This window comes from Pseudophryne corroboree, chromosome 8 (genome assembly GCF_028390025.1).
Source record: "Pseudophryne corroboree isolate aPseCor3 chromosome 8, aPseCor3.hap2, whole genome shotgun sequence".
Taxonomy (NCBI): domain Eukaryota; kingdom Metazoa; phylum Chordata; class Amphibia; order Anura; family Myobatrachidae; genus Pseudophryne; species Pseudophryne corroboree.
Genome location: NC_086451.1, coordinates 116640715 through 116656481, shown reverse-complemented (window position 1 = coordinate 116656481; position 15767 = coordinate 116640715). Strand labels below are relative to the sequence as shown.

Here is a 15767-nt window from a genome sequence, read left to right as displayed (position 1 = left end):
CCACAGCTGCTATATTCTCCACATATGTGCCTGTGGCTTCAGCAACACCAGCAGTGTGTTCCGCCCCAGCACCGTTACCCTCAGAAGCAGACATGATATAACTTGCAGTATGAGGTAACACAGTACAATTATTAGCAGCACTATATCCCTAAACCCAAACCCCTGCGCAGTGTAGTCAGCACTAGCAGAGATAAAGGAGAGATATGGTGACTAAATCACAGAGAAAAATACGTAATACAGTATATCTTTGTGAAATCCTATATTTAATAACACCTGACGCACCAAGCCCCCTCAGGTTATAGAATATAGGGATAGCAAGCTGAGTGAAAGACACGAGATGGACACCACTCAGCTATCAATGAACACACAAATAGTCACAGCCTGTACAATGCAGAGGTTATTACTAACAATAATACTGCACTGGACTATCTTACACAGCTATATAGTCAATAGATATAACACTACACAGTAAGAAACTGGATGTATATCACAGGGTAATTTACTATAAACCCCTGACTAAATGCACTCTTTCTTACTAACACTGACTAAAAAGGCAGGTAGAATACTTAAGTGTCATGTAAAGGCATATCGCTGACAACCAGGCGGCTTTACATAGGAGGATTTGCCCAAGCAGTCCCAGGAACAGTGAGCTGAGGAGTAATGGCACCGCAGACACTGACAGGGAGTGAGGAAAAGACAGAGATGCAGCTCCAGGGCGGGAACACTTGCTGGAAATGGCGCCCTGGGGCTGGGGGTTCAGGTCTAAGCCTTATCCCCCTTGCTGGCAAAACCACCGGGTACTGTGGGCGATATTAAAATCGGTTTTAAGAGACAACCTGACGTGCGCCCATGCCCTGGTGATCTAGTGGGATCGCCTGTATCCACAGTGTCCACCGCCAGCGCGCGCGGCCCGCCTCCCACTGACCACGCTGGATCGCGATAAAGACCAGGTCCCGCGAGTGGGACCCACTTACCACCTCCCGAAGCGTGGCCGCGCGATCCTGGAGAGACCCAGCCGTGTGTCTAACATGAAGAAAACCGGAGCCTCAGCTGTAGGTACCCGGCAACCAGGGCTCGGGAGTGTACAGCGCTGCTGGGGAGAGCTGGAGCTGCAGCAGTGAATGTCACAAGACATTTACTACCGCTGCTGCCCTTGAAGTTTTCACTTTTTACCTCATAAAAAGCTTTTCTCAGGGCTGCTTGGAGCAGCCCCTCTGTTAAGTGCCTGCTTACTGCAGCACCAACTGACAAACTGAGCTCCTGTGCTGGGAGGCGGGGTGATATAGGAGGCGGCGCTGTGCATTCTGGGAACAGTCAAAGCTTTGAGCCTGTTGGTGTCTCGGATCAAGATCCTACTCTACACCCCATTGTCCAGACTTGTGGAGCCCAGTGTACCCCGCAGTAGAAAAAGGGTATAAGCCTATTACAAACATCACGTGTGGCGATACAGACCACATACATACAGTATAAAAAACGCCATCCCACGGATAAAGGAATTCTGATATACTTCTCAAAATGTTAGTTTTATCCCAACTGTCCAAGAGGGAAAGAAATATTATTTATTATATTATTAAACCAGTAGTGCTTGGTGACAGGGTGATTAAGTTGTAAACTTCATCTGATCTTACTAATTAATGTGTATTGAAGTGGTAAATAGGATTATAAAAAAAAAAATAAAAATAAGAATTTACTTACCGATAATTCTATTTCTCGTAGTCCGTAGTGGATGCTGGGGACTCCGTCAGCACCATGGGGAATAGCGGCTCCGCAGGAGACAGGGCACAAAAATAAAGCTTTAGGATTAGGTGGTGTGTACTGGCTCCTCCCCCTATGACCCTCCTCCAAGCCTCAGTTAGGATACTGTGCCCGGACGAGCGTACACAATAAGGAAGGATATTGAATCCCGGGTAAGACTCATACCAGCCACACCAATCACACCGTATAACTTGTGATCTGAACCCAGTTAACAGTATGACAAACGTAGGAGCCTCTGAACAGACGGCTCACAACAATAACAACCCGAATTTGTTTGTAACAATAACTATGTACAAGTATTGCAGACAATCCGCACTTGGGATGGGCGCCCAGCATCCACTACGGACTACGAGAAATAGAATTATCGGTAAGTAAATTCTTATTTTCTCTAACGTCCTAAGTGGATGCTGGGGACTCCGTCAGGACCATGGGGATTATACCAAAGCTCCCAAACGGGCGGGAGAGTGCGGATGACTCTGCAGCACCGAATGAGAGAACTCAAGGTCCTCCTCAGCCAGGGTATCAAATTTGTAGAATTTTGCAAATGTGTTTGCCCCTGACCAAGTAGCAGCTCGGCAGAGTTGTAATGCCGAGACCCCCCGGGCAGCCGCCCAGGATGAGCCCACTTTCCTTGTAGAATGGGCCTTGACAGATTTAGGTTGTGGCAAGCCTGCCACAGAATGTGCAAGTTGAATTGTGCTACAAATCCAACGAGCAATCGTCTGCTTAGAAGCAGGAGCACCCATCTTGTTGGGTGCATACAATATAAACAGTGAGTCAGACTTTCTGACTCCCGCCGTTCTAGAAATATATATTTTCAATGCCCGGACCACGTCCAACAACTTGGAATCCTCCAAATCGTTAGTAGCCGCAGGCACCACAATAGGCTGGTTCAGGTGAAACGCTGACACCACCTTAGGCAGAAAATGAGGACGTGTCCGCAGTTCTGCCCTGTCCGTATGGAAAATCAGATATGGGCTCTTATATGATAAAGCCGCCAATTCTGATACTCTCCTGGCTGAAGCCAGGGCCAGTAGCATGGTTACTTTCCATGTAAGATACTTCAACTCCACCGATTTGAGCGGCTCAAACCAATGGGATTTGAGAAAATCCAAGACTACATTAAGGTGCCACTGGGGGCACAACCGGGGGCTGTATATGTAGTACTCCTTTTACAAAAGTCTGGACTTCAGGAACTGAAGCCAATTCTTTCTGGAAGAAAATCGACAGGGCCGAAATTTGAACCTTAATGGACCCCAATTTGAGGCCCATAGACAATCCTGTTTGCAGGAAATGTAGGAATCGACCCAGTTGAAATTCCTCCGTGGGGGCCTTCCTGGCCTCACACCACGCAACATATTTTCTCCAAATGCGGTGATAATGTTGTGCAGTCACCTCCTTCCTGGCTTTTACCAGTGTAGGAATGACCTCTTCCGGAATGCCTTTTTCCCTTAGAATTCGGCGTTCAACCGCCATGCCGTCAAACGCAGCCGCGGTAAGTCTTGGAATAGACACGGTCCCTGCTGAAGCAGGTCCGGTCTTAGAGGTAGAGGCCACGGATCCTCCGTGAGCATCTCTTGAAGTTCCGGGTACCAAGTTCTTCTTGGCCAATCCGGAGCCACTAGTATCGTTCTTACTCCCTTTTGCCGTATAATTCTCAGTACCTTTGGTATGAGAGGCAGAGGAGAGAACACATACACTGACTGGAACACCCACGGTGTTACCAGAGCGTCCACAGCTATTGCCTGAGGGTCTCTTGACCTGGCGCAATACCTGTCCAGTTTTTGTTGAGGCGGGACGCCATCATATCCACCATTGGTTTTTCCCAACGGTTCACAATCATGTGGAAGACTTCTGGATGAAGTCCCCACTCTCCCGGGTGTAGATCGTGTCTGCTGAGGAAGTCTGCTTCCCAGTTGTCCACTCCCGGAATGAATACTGCTGACAGTGCTATCACATGATCTTCCGCCCAGCGAAGAATCCTTGCAGCTTCTGCCATTGCTGTCCTGCTTCTTGTGCCGCCCTGTCTGTTTACGTGGGCGACTGCCGTGATGTTGTCCGACTGGATCAACACCGGCTGACCCTGAAGCAGGGGTTTTGCCAGACTTAGAGCATTGTAAATCGCTCTTAGCTCCAGTATATTTATGTGAAGAGACATCTCCAGGCTTGACCATACTCCCTGGAAGTTTCTTCCCTGTGTGACCGCTCCCCAGCCTCTCAGACTGGCATCCGTGGTCACCAGGACCCAGTCCTGTATGCCGAATCTGCGGCCCTCTAACAGATGAGCACTCTGCAACCACCACAGAAGAGACACCCTTGTCCGTGGCGATAAGGTTATCCGCTGATGCATCTGCAGATGCGATCCGGACCATTTGTCCAGCAGATCCCACTGAAAAGTTCGTGCGTGGAATCTGCCGAATGGAATCGCTTCGTAAGAAGCCACCATCTTTCCCAGGACTCTTGTGCATTGATGCACAGACACTTTCCCTGGTTTTAGGAGGTTCCTGACAAGTTCGGATAACTCCCTGGCTTTCTCCTCCGGAAGAAACACCTTTTTCTGAACCGTGTCCAGAATCATTCCCAGGAACAGCAGACGTGTCGTCGGGGTCAACTGAGATTTTGGAAAATTCAGAATCCACCCGTGTTGTTGCAGCACTAGTTGGGTTAGTGCTACTCCGTCCTCCAGCTGTTCTCTGGACCTTGCCCTTATCAGGAGATCGTCCAAGTAAGGGATAATTAATACGCCTCTTCTTCGCAGAAGAATCATCATTTCGGCCATTACCTTGGTAAAGACCCGAGGTGCCGTGGACAATCCAAACGGCAGCGTCTGAAACTGATAATGACAGTTTTGCACCACGAACCTGAGGTACCCTTGATGTGAAGGGCAAATTGGGACATGTAGGTAAGCATCCTTTATGTCCAGGGACACCATAAAGTCCCCTTCTTCCAGATTCGCTATCACTGCTCTGAGTGACTCCATCTTGAACTTGAATTTTTGTATGTACAGGTTCAAAGATTTCAGATTTAGAATAGGTCTTACCGAGCCGTCCGGCTTCGGTACCACAAATAGCGTGGAATAATACCCCTTTCCCTGTTGTAGGAGGGGTACCTTGACTATCACCTGCTGAGAAAACAGCTTGTGAATGGCTTCCAATACCGTCGCCCTGTCTGAGGGAGACGTTGGCAAAGCAGACTTTAGGAACCGGCGAGGGGGAGACTTCTCGAATTCCAACCTGTAACCCTGAGATACTACCTGCAGAATCCAGGGGTCCACCTGTGAGCAAGCCCACTGTGCGCTGAAATTCTTGAGTCGACCCCCCACCGCTCCTGAGTCCGCTTGTAAGGCCCCAGCGTCATGCTGAGGGCTTTGCAGAACCCTGGGAGGGCTTCTGTTCCTGGGCAGGGGCTGCTTGCTGCCCTCTCTTACCCCTTCCTCTGCCCCGAGGCAGATATGACTGTCCTTTTGTCCGCTTGTTCTTATAGGACCGAAAGGACTGCGGCTGAAAAGACGGTGTCTTTTTCTGTTGGGAGGGGGTCTGAGGTAAAAAGGTGGATTTTCCGGCAGTTGCCGTGGCCACCAGATCCGATAGACCGACGCCAAATAATTCCTCCCCTTTATACGGCAATACTTCCATATGTCGTTTGGAATCCGCATCACCTGACCACTGTCGCGTCCATAAACTCCTTCTGGCAGATATGGACATCGCATTTACTCTCGATGCCAGAGTGCAAATATCTCTCTGAGCATCTCGCATATAAAGGAAAGCATCCTTTAATTGCTCTATAGTCAATAAAATACTGTCCCTATCCAGGGTATCAATATTTTCAGTCAGGGAATCCAACCAGACGACCCCAGCACTGCACATCCAGGCTGAGGCGATGGCTGGTCGCAGTATAACACCAGTATGTGTGTATATACTTTTTAGGGTAGTTTCCATTCTCCTATCAGCTGGATCCCTGAGGGCGGCCGTATCAGGAGACGGTAACGCCACTTGTTTTGATAAGCGTGTGAGCGCCTTATCCACCCTAGGGGGTGTTTCCCAGCGCGCCCTAACCTCTGGCGGGAAAGGGTATAATGCTAATAACTTTTTTGAAATTAGCATTTTTCTATCTGGGTTAACCCACGCTTCATCACATACATCATTTAATTCCTCTGATTCAGGAAAAACTACAGGTAGTTTTTTCACCCCCCACATAATACCCCTTTTTGTGGTACTTGCAGTATCAGAGATATGCAAAGCCTCCTTCATTGCCGTGATCATATAACGTGTGGCCCTACTTGAAAATACGTTTGTTTCATCACCGTCGACACTAGATTCAGTGTCTGTGTCGACCGACTGAGGTAAAGGGCGCTTTACAGCCCCTGACGGTGTCTGAGACGCCTGGGCAGGTACTAACTGGTTTGCCGGCCGTCTCATGTCGTCAACTGATTTTTGTAATGTGCTGACATTATCACGTAATTCCATAAACAAAGCCATCCATTCCGGTGTCGACTCCCTGGGGGGTGACATCACCATTATCGGCAATTGCTCTGCCTCCACACCAACATCGTCCTCATACATGTCGACACACACGTACCGACACACAGCAGACACACAGGGAATGCTCTTATCGAAGACAGGACCCCACTAGCCCTTTGGGGAGACAGAGGGAGAGTTTGCCAGCACACACCCAAGCGCTATAATATATATGGGAACAACCTTATATAAGTGTTGTTCTTTATAGCAGCTTAAATATATCAAAATATCGCCAAAAAAATGCCCCCCCTCTCTGTTTTACCCTGTTTCTGTAGTGCAGTGCAGGGGAGAGTCCTGGGAGCCTTCCTCACAGCGGAGCTGAGCAGGAAAATGGCGCTGTGTGCTGAGGAGAATAAGCTCCGCCCCCTATTTCGGCGGGCTTTTCTCCCGTAGTTTTAGATAACTGGCATGGGTTAAATACATACATATAGCCTCAATGGCTATATGTGATGTATTCTTTTGCCATAAAGGTATTAAATATTGCTGCCCAGGGCGCCCCCAGCAGCGCCCTGCACCCTCCGTGACCGCTTGGTGTGAAGTGTGTGACAACAATGGCGCACAGCTGCAGTGCTGTGCGCTACCTTCATGAAGACTGAAGAGCCTTCTGCCGCCTGTTTCCGGACCTTCAATCTTCAGCATCTGTAAGGGGGGTCGGCGGCGCGGCTCCGGGACGAACCCCAGGGTGAGACCTGTGTTCCGACTCCCTCTGGAGCTAATGGTGTCCAGTAGCCTAAGAATCCAATCCATCCTGCACGCAAGTGAGTTGAAATTCTCTCCCCTAAGTCCCTCGATGCAGTGAGCCTGTTGCCAGTAGGACTCACTAAAAATAAAAAACCTAAAAACTTTTTCTAAGCAGCTCTTTAGGAGAGCCACCTAGATTGCACCCTGCTCGGACGGGCACAAAAACCTAACTGGGGCTTGGAGGAGGGTCATAGGGGGAGGAGCCAGTACACACCACCTAATCCTAAAGCTTTATTTTTGTGCCCTGTCTCCTGCGGAGCCGCTATTCCCCATGGTCCTGACGGAGTCCCCAGCATCCACTTAGGACGTTAGAGAAAATATAATTATATGAAACATTCTTCAAATAAAGCAACTTCCCAACTGACATAACTGTGGAGTGCCAGGGCATGCTCACTGAAGACACTGCCCCCAGAGGGAATACATATGCTACACAGATGGCCGGGATCCCGGCCACCAGTATGCCGACAGCGGGGGCGAGCGCTAGAAAGCCCCTTGCCGGCTCGTTGCGCTCGCCACAGGATATATTCTCCCTCTATGGACACCCGTAGAGTGAGAAAAGCCCGTGGCATCGGGATTCCAGCGGCGGTATTTCACTGCCTGTCGGGATTCCGATGTCTCCATTGTGACAGCTGAGATCCCGACAGGCGGTCTTGTGATCGCCCCCCCAGAGTGCTGATCTACAGAGAACTGGTAGCCACATGAGGTGAAGGCAGGTACAGTGGGAACTGTTGGAACAAGGAACCCTGTACTTATACAAGTCAGGGAGAAAGAGCTGCTTTAATCTCTAGGTAAATCAAAGCTGCAAAAAGGACATTCAGAAACATATAGAACTTGCAGACATTCCCAGCAAATATCTAACATGGTATACAGTTTGCAGGCGATAACGTCAGGAAAACGGTCTGAAATACAACTCTACATGTAAGACTGGATAGGTATGGGATATTTTAATGACATTTTTGTGATTGATACAACATTTTCTGTGGGCCAAATGTTTAACTTTCATTTTAACTTAAGAGAACACAAAATGACATGTCGCAGTAACAAGTAAACCTTGTGACTCACACCGATTAAATGAGATATTGTTCCTCCAAGTTTACTACAAACAAAACCATTTGCAATCAATGATCCAAGAGCTTTATTGATGTAGCAGGCACTTAACAGATAATCCTTCTGTGGACAACAAACCCACATTCAGAGTTTTATAGAGCAGGACTGTCCAATGGGTGGTATAGGGCCCAGTGCAGACTGTGGGCTCAGTTGTCAGATATCGGACAGCACTGTTCTGCAGGAATATCCCAACGTCTAACTCCTGCTACTAGATCAGCAACATTGCATGTTTACCAGGAAAGGGGTTCTTTTTAGAGGGTATGCAAGAGCTCCTGGGACTGCTTAGAAAAACCTCCCTGATAACTGTCCCGCTGTGCTGACTGCCGAGCAGAGTATAGAAGCTCTTGCAGCACAATACTGCATCACTGTATTGTTAGGATGCAGAAAAATAAATATTCAGTGTATGAGTGAAACATGCAATGTTGCTTCAAAAAGTAAAAAGAAAATAAAACAGTCTCAACCAATAACACAAAAATAAAACAAAAGTGATTTCAAGACTTCACTCAAGGAAGCTGTCAGTTTAATAAAGTTTACAGGTATCGGTAGAGCAGCAGGCACGGCAGGAGAGTGGCCATCTTTCTCCAAACGCCACGGTGGGGACAAAAAGAAAAATATCTATATACCAAACCGCTCCCAGTGATACTGTAGGTTTAACTTAGAGACAGCACAAACACATCCCCTATCTCCCCCACCCCCTCTACAGGCCTTCACCCTTCCTGTGCCAGAGAGGCTGACACCACACTGTACTGCTGGCCACTATGGCAGAGAAAGGGTTAAAGCGTTTTCAAGTAAGACCAAAATCAAGGAACTTCTAAAATCCTGTATATACAAGTTAACAAATAAAAAGCTACCAGTCCTATTTCATATGAATAGGTCATTTCTGCTCCTATAGGCATACTCACATTTATTTCTAGTAGAGAATTCTTATGTTTGTAGAGGAGGGTAGAAATGATCACAGCCTTAGTGGGAGCGATGCAGGCTATGGGCTAGCTGCAGCGCTCTGCTGGACTACAATTGTGGTTGATTCTTGGCATGTAATGAATGTCACCATTCCCCCCAGCTCAAATTCCTCATCTTAGCCAGTTAACATAGCCTTGCTGACAAGGACTGGTGCTTGGAACAAAATATACCTCATTAAACAAACATACATTCATGTCTCGTCCACAGTTGGTAATAAGAAGCATTCCCAATTGAATTTTCCAAAACAGTTTAATGTATAGCACTCTGCAGACAGGTGGGGCCCTCTGCATCCGCTCCTCCATCACTGCGCTGGAGCCCCGGAACATAAACTTCTGAATTCAGCTAATACAGTCTTTTACACAGTTTTCCGTGATGTCAGAACTCGGACTATGGACCCAAGGCCTCCTATTACGAATGCCTGCGGGACAGAGAGAGAGAGAGAGAGAGAGAACGTAAGTTGCATGCTTAGGGATTGCCAATGGAAGCTTCACTTTATCAACTATAGTTCCTCTTGAAGGAAACCAATTCAATGCATAGGGCTTGTTAAGATACTCTTAATAAAACAATAAAATGTAATTGTACAGCAATTATCCTTTATTCAGGGGTCTGTAGCGCTGTGAAAAGTGCATAAAGTACAGTGCGATCATGACAGGACATAAACAGTATATACATGGTACATCTATGCAAATATAGTCAGAACTATAAAACCAGCATTGGCTTCACCTATTCCTCAGTTAACCACTTAACTGACGATTTATTTCGCCGAAAACCGCTCCGAAATTGTTGGGGTTTTTTATGAGTAAATTAGATGAAGAATATGACTTTAACCCTATCCCAAATGATTTTAGTTAAAGATTTTTTTTATTCTTATTTTTTTTTTTTTTTAAAGATTTTTTTCCCCAAACATCGATCAGGAACATCGCATCTGATGCGACCATGTCAGGCAAGTGGTTAATGGATGTAGCAGACAGGTTCAGGGCCACTGATTGCAAAAAGCATGCCACGGTGAGGAGATGATGGTGAGGAGATGATGGTAAGGAAAAGTACTGCTCTTGAGAGCTCACAATCTATAGGGGAGGTGCGAGTCAGTGTGGGTTTAGAACTTCCAGATATTTGGTATCATTATAGAAAATAAGAATTTACTTACCGATAATTCTATTTCTCGGAGTCCGTAGTGGATGCTGGGGTTCCTGAAAGGACCATGGGGAATAGCGGCTCCGCAGGAGACAGGGCACAAAAAGTAAAGCTTTTCCAGATCAGGTGGTGTGCACTGGCTCCTCCCCCTATGACCCTCCTCCAGACTCCAGTTAGGTACTGTGCCCGGACGAGCGTACACAATAAGGGAGGATTTTGAATCCCGGGTAAGACTCATACCAGCCACACCAATCACACCGTACAACTTGTGATCTAAACCCAGTTAACAGTATGATAACAGAGGAGCCTCTGAAAGATGGCTCCCTAAACAATAACCCGAATTAGTTAACAATAACTATGTACAAGTATTGCAGATAATCCGCACTTGGGATGGGCGCCCAGCATCCACTACGGACTCCGAGAAATAGAATTATCGGTAAGTAAATTCTTATTTTCTCTATCGTCCTAGTGGATGCTGGGGTTCCTGAAAGGACCATGGGGATTATACCAAAGCTCCCAAACGGGCGGGAGAGTGCGGATGACTCTGCAGCACCGAATGAGAGAACTCCAGGTCCTCCTTTGCCAGGGTATCAAATTTGTAGAATTTTACAAACGTGTTCTCCCCTGACCACGTAGCTGCTCGGCAGAGTTGTAATGCCGAGACCCCTCGGGCAGCCGCCCAAGATGAGCCCACCTTCCTTGTGGAATGGGCCTTAACAGATTTAGGCTGTGGCAGGCCTGCCACAGAATGTGCAAGTTGAATTGTGTTACAAATCCAACGAGCAATCGACTGCTTAGAAGCAGGCGCACCCAACTTGTTGGGTGCATACAGTATAAACAGCGAGTCAGATTTTCTGACTCCAGCCGTCCTTGAAATGTATATTTTTAAAGCTCTGACAACGTCCAACAACTTGGAGTCCTCCAAGTCGCTTGTAGCCGCAGGCACTACAATAGGCTGGTTCAGGTGAAACGCTGATACCACCTTAGGGAGAAAATGCGGACGCGTCCGCAGCTCTGCCCTATCCGAATGGAAAATTAAATAAGGGCTTTTATAAGATAAAGCCGCCAGTTCAGATACTCTCCTGGCGGACGCCAGGGCCAGTAACATAGTCACTTTCCATGTGAGATATTTCAAATCCACATTTTTTAGTGGTTCAAACCAATGGGATTTGAGGAAATCTAAAACTACATTTAGATCCCACGGTGCCACCGGAGGCACCACAGGAGGCTGTATATGCAGTACTCCTTTGACAAAAGTCTGGACCTCAGGAACTGAGGCCAATTCTTTTTGGAAGAATATTGACAGGGCCGAAATTTGAACCTTAATAGATCCCAATTTGAGACCCATAGACAATCCTGATTGCAGGAAATGTAGGAAACGACCCAGTTGAAATTCCTCCGTCGGAGCACTCCGATCCTCGCACCACGCAACATATTTCCGCCAAATGCGGTGATAATGCTTCGCGGTGACTTCCTTTCTTGCCTTAATCAAGGTAGGAATGACTTCTTCTGGAATGCCTTTTCCTTTTAGGATCTGGCGTTCAACCGCCATGCCGTCAAACGCAGCCGCGGTAAGTCTTGGAATAGACACGGTCCCTGCTGAAGCAGGTCCTGTCTTAGAGGTAGAGGCCACGGATCGTCCGTGACCATCTCTTGAAGTTCCGGGTACCAAGACCTTCTTGGCCAATCCGGAGCCACTAGTATCGTTCTTACTCCGCTTTGCCGTATGATTCTCAATACCTTTGGTATGAGAGGCAGAGGAGGAAACACATACACCGACTGGTACACCCAAGGTGTTACCAGCGCGTCCACAGCTATTGCCTGCGGATCTCTTGACCTGGCGCAATACCTGTCCAGTTTTTTGTTGAGGCGAGACGCCATCATGTCCACCATTGGTCTTTCCCAACGGTTTATTAGCATGTGGAAAACTTCTGGATGAAGTCCCCACTCTCCCGGGTGAAGATCGTGTCTGCTGAGGAAGTCTGCTTCCCAGTTGTCCACTCCCGGGATGAACACTGCTGACAGTGCTATCACGTGATTCTCCGCCCAGCGAAGGATCCTGGCAGCTTCTGCCATTGCACTCCTGCTTCTTGTGCCGCCCTGTCTGTTTACATGGGCGACTGCCGTGATGTTGTCCGACTGGATCAACACCGGTCTTCCTTGAAGCAGAGGTTCCGCCTGGCTTAGAGCATTGTAGATTGCTCTTAGTTCCAGAATGTTTATGTGAAGAGACTTTTCCAGGCTCGACCACACTCCCTGGAAGTTTCTTCCTTGTGTGACTGCTCCCCAGCCTCTCAGGCTGGCGTCCGTGGTCACCAGGATCCAATCCTGTATGCCGAATCTGCGGCCCTCCAATAGATGAGCCCTCTGCAACCACCACAGAAGAGATACCCTTGTCCTTGGAGACAGGGTTATCCGCAGGTGCATCTGAAGATGCGTGCATTGATGTACAGACACCTTTCCTGGTTTTAGGAGATTCCTGACCAGGTCGGATAACTCCTTGGCTTTTTCCTCGGGAAGAAAAACCTTTTTCTGAACCGTGTCCAGAATCATCCCTAGGAACAGCAGACGAGTTGTCGGCATTAATTGGGATTTTGGAATATTCAGAATCCATCCGTGCTGCTTTAGCACCTCTTGAGATATTGCTAATCCCATCTCTAGCTGTTCTCTGGACCTTGCCCTTATTAGGAGATCGTCCAAGTATGGGATAATTAATACGCCTTTTCTTCGAAGAAGAATCATCATCTCGGCCATTACCTTTGTAAAGACCCGAGGTGCCGTGGACAAACCAAACGGCAGCGTCTGAAACTGATAGTGACAGTTTTGTACAACGAACCTGAGGTACCCCTGGTGTGAGGGGTAAATTGGAACGTGAAGATACGCATCCTTGATGTCCAAGGATACCATAAAGTCCCCTTCTTCCAGGTTCGCTATCACTGCTCTGAGTGACTCCATCTTGAACTTGAACTTCTTTATGTACAGGTTCAAGGACTTCAGATTTAGAATAGGCCTTACCGAGCCATCCGGCTTCGGTACCACAAATAGAGTGGAATAATACCCCTTCCCTTGTTGTAGAAGAGGTACCTTGACTATCACCTGCTGAGAGTACAGCTTGTGAATGGCTTCCAAAACCGTCTCCCTTTCGGAAGGGGACGTTGGTAAAACAGACTTCAGGAAACGGCGAGGTGGATCTGTCTCTAATTCCAACCTGTACCCCTGAGATATTATCTGCAGGATCCAGGGATCTACCTGCGAGTGAGCCCACTGCGCGCTGTAATTTTTGAGACGACCTCCCACCGTCCCCGAGTCCGCTTGAGAAGCCCCAGCGTCATGCTGAGGCTTTTGTAGAAGCCGGGGAGGGCTTCTGTTCCTGGGAAGGAGCTGCCTGTTGCTGTTTCTTCCCTCGACCTCTGCCTCGTGGCAGATATGAATAGCCCTTTGCTCTCTTATTTTTAAAGGAACGAAAGGGCTGCGGTTGAAAAGTCGGTGCCTTTTTTTGTTGGGGAGTGACTTGAGGTAGAAAGGTGGATTTCCCGGCTGTAGCCGTGGCCACCAAATCTGATAGACCGACTCCAAATAACTCCTCCCCTTTATACGGCAAAACTTCCATATGCCGTTTTGAATCCGCATCGCCTGTCCACTGTCGCGTCCATAAAGCTCTTCTGGCCGAAATGGACATAGCACTTACCCGTGATGCCAGTGTGCAGATATCCCTCTGTGCATCACGCATATAAAGAAATGCATCCTTTATTTGTTCTAACGACGGTAAAATATTGTCCCTGTCCAGGGTATCAATATTTTCAATCAGGGACTCTGACCAAACTACCCCAGCACTGCACATCCAGGCAGTCGCTATAGCTGGTCGTAGTATAACACCTGCATGTGTGTATATACTTTTTTGGATATTTTCCATCCTCCTATCTGATGGATCTTTAAGTGCGGCCGTCTCAGGAGAAGGTAACGCCACTTGTTTTGATAAGCGTGTTAGCGCCTTGTCCACCCTAGGAGGTGTTTCCCAGCGCTCCCTAACCTCTGGCGGGAAAGGGTATAATGCCAATAATTTCTTTGAAATTATCAGCTTTTTATCAGGGGCAACCCACGCTTCATCACACACGTCATTTAATTCTTCTGATTCAGGAAAAACTATAGGTAGTTTTTTCACACCCCACATAATACCCTGTTTAGTGGTACCTGTAGTATCAGCTAAATGTAACGCCTCCTTCATTGCCAAAATCATATAACGTGTGGCCCTACTGGAAAATACGGTTGATTCGTCACCGTCACCACTGGAATCAGTGCCTGTGTCTGGGTCTGTGTCGACCGACTGAGGCAAAGGGCGTTTTACAGCCCCTGACGGTGTTTGAGGCGCCTGGACAGGCACTAATTGATTGTCCGGCCGCCTCATGTCGTCAAACGACTGCTTTAGCGTGTTGACGCTATCCCGTAATTCCATAAATAAAGGCATCCATTCTGGTGTCGACCCCCTAGGAGGTGACATCCCCATATTTGGCAATTGCTCCGCCTCCACACCAATATCGTCCTCATACATGTCGACACACACGTACCGACACACAGCAGACACACAGGGAATGCTCTAAACGAAGACAGGACCCACTAGCCCTTTGGGGAGACAGAGGGAGAGTCTGCCAGCACACACCAAAAAGCGCTATATATGACAGGGATAGCCTTATAATAAGTGCTCCCTTATAGCTGCTTTATATATATATCAAGATATTGCCATTAAATTTGCCCCCCCTCTCTGTTTTACCCTGTTTCTGTAGTGCAGTGCAGGGGAGAGACCTGGGAGCCGTCCTGACCAGCGGAGCTGTGAGAGGAAATGGCGCCGTGTGCTGAGGAGATAGGCCCCGCCCCTTTTTCGGCGGGCTCGTCTCCCGCTATTTTGTGAATACAGGCAGGGGTTAAATATCTCCATATAGCCTCTGGGGGCTATATGTGAGGTATTTTTAGCCTTTATATAGGTTTACATTTGCCTCCCAGGGCGCCCCCCCCCAGCGCCCTGCACCCTCAGTGACTGCGTGTGAAGTGTGCTGAGAGGAAAATGGCGCACAGCTGCAGTGCTGTGCGCTACCTTTAGAAGACTGCAGGAGTCTTCAGCCGCCGATTCTGGACCTCTTCTTACTTCAGCATCTGCAAGGGGGCCGGCGGCTCGGCTCCGGTGACCATCCAGGCTGTACCTGTGATCGTCCCTCTGGAGCTGATGTCCAGTAGCCAAGAAGCCAATCCATCCTGCACGCAGGTGAGTTCACTTCTTCTCCCCTCTGTCCCTCGTTGCAGTGATCCTGTTGCCAGCAGGAATCACTGTAAAATAAAAAACCTAAGCTAAACTTTCTCTAAGCAGCTCTTTATGAGAGCCACCTAGAATTGCACCCTTCTCGGCCGGGCACAAAAATCTAACTGGAGTCTGGAGGAGGGTCATAGGGGGAGGAGCCAGTGCACACCACCTGATCTGGAAAAGCTTTACTTTTTGTGCCCTGTCTCCTGCGGAGCCGCTATTCCCCATGGTCCTTTCAGGAACCCCAGCATCCACTAGGA

At 48.2% G+C, this 15767-nt stretch overlaps 1 protein-coding gene across 1 annotated transcript in view; it reads right to left on the bottom strand.

Moving 5' to 3' along the window:
- Positions 1-8130: 8130 nt before the first annotated feature.
- The window catches only part of ARPC5L (actin related protein 2/3 complex subunit 5 like), a 79182-nt gene continuing 71545 nt past the window's right edge, over positions 8131-15767 (bottom strand). Inside the window, exon 4 of the mRNA XM_063936881.1 lies at positions 8131-9498. Within this exon, the coding sequence (XP_063792951.1) occupies positions 9436-9498 (63 nt within the window). The 3' untranslated portion in view covers positions 8131-9435. The remainder of the gene's footprint in view (positions 9499-15767) is intronic.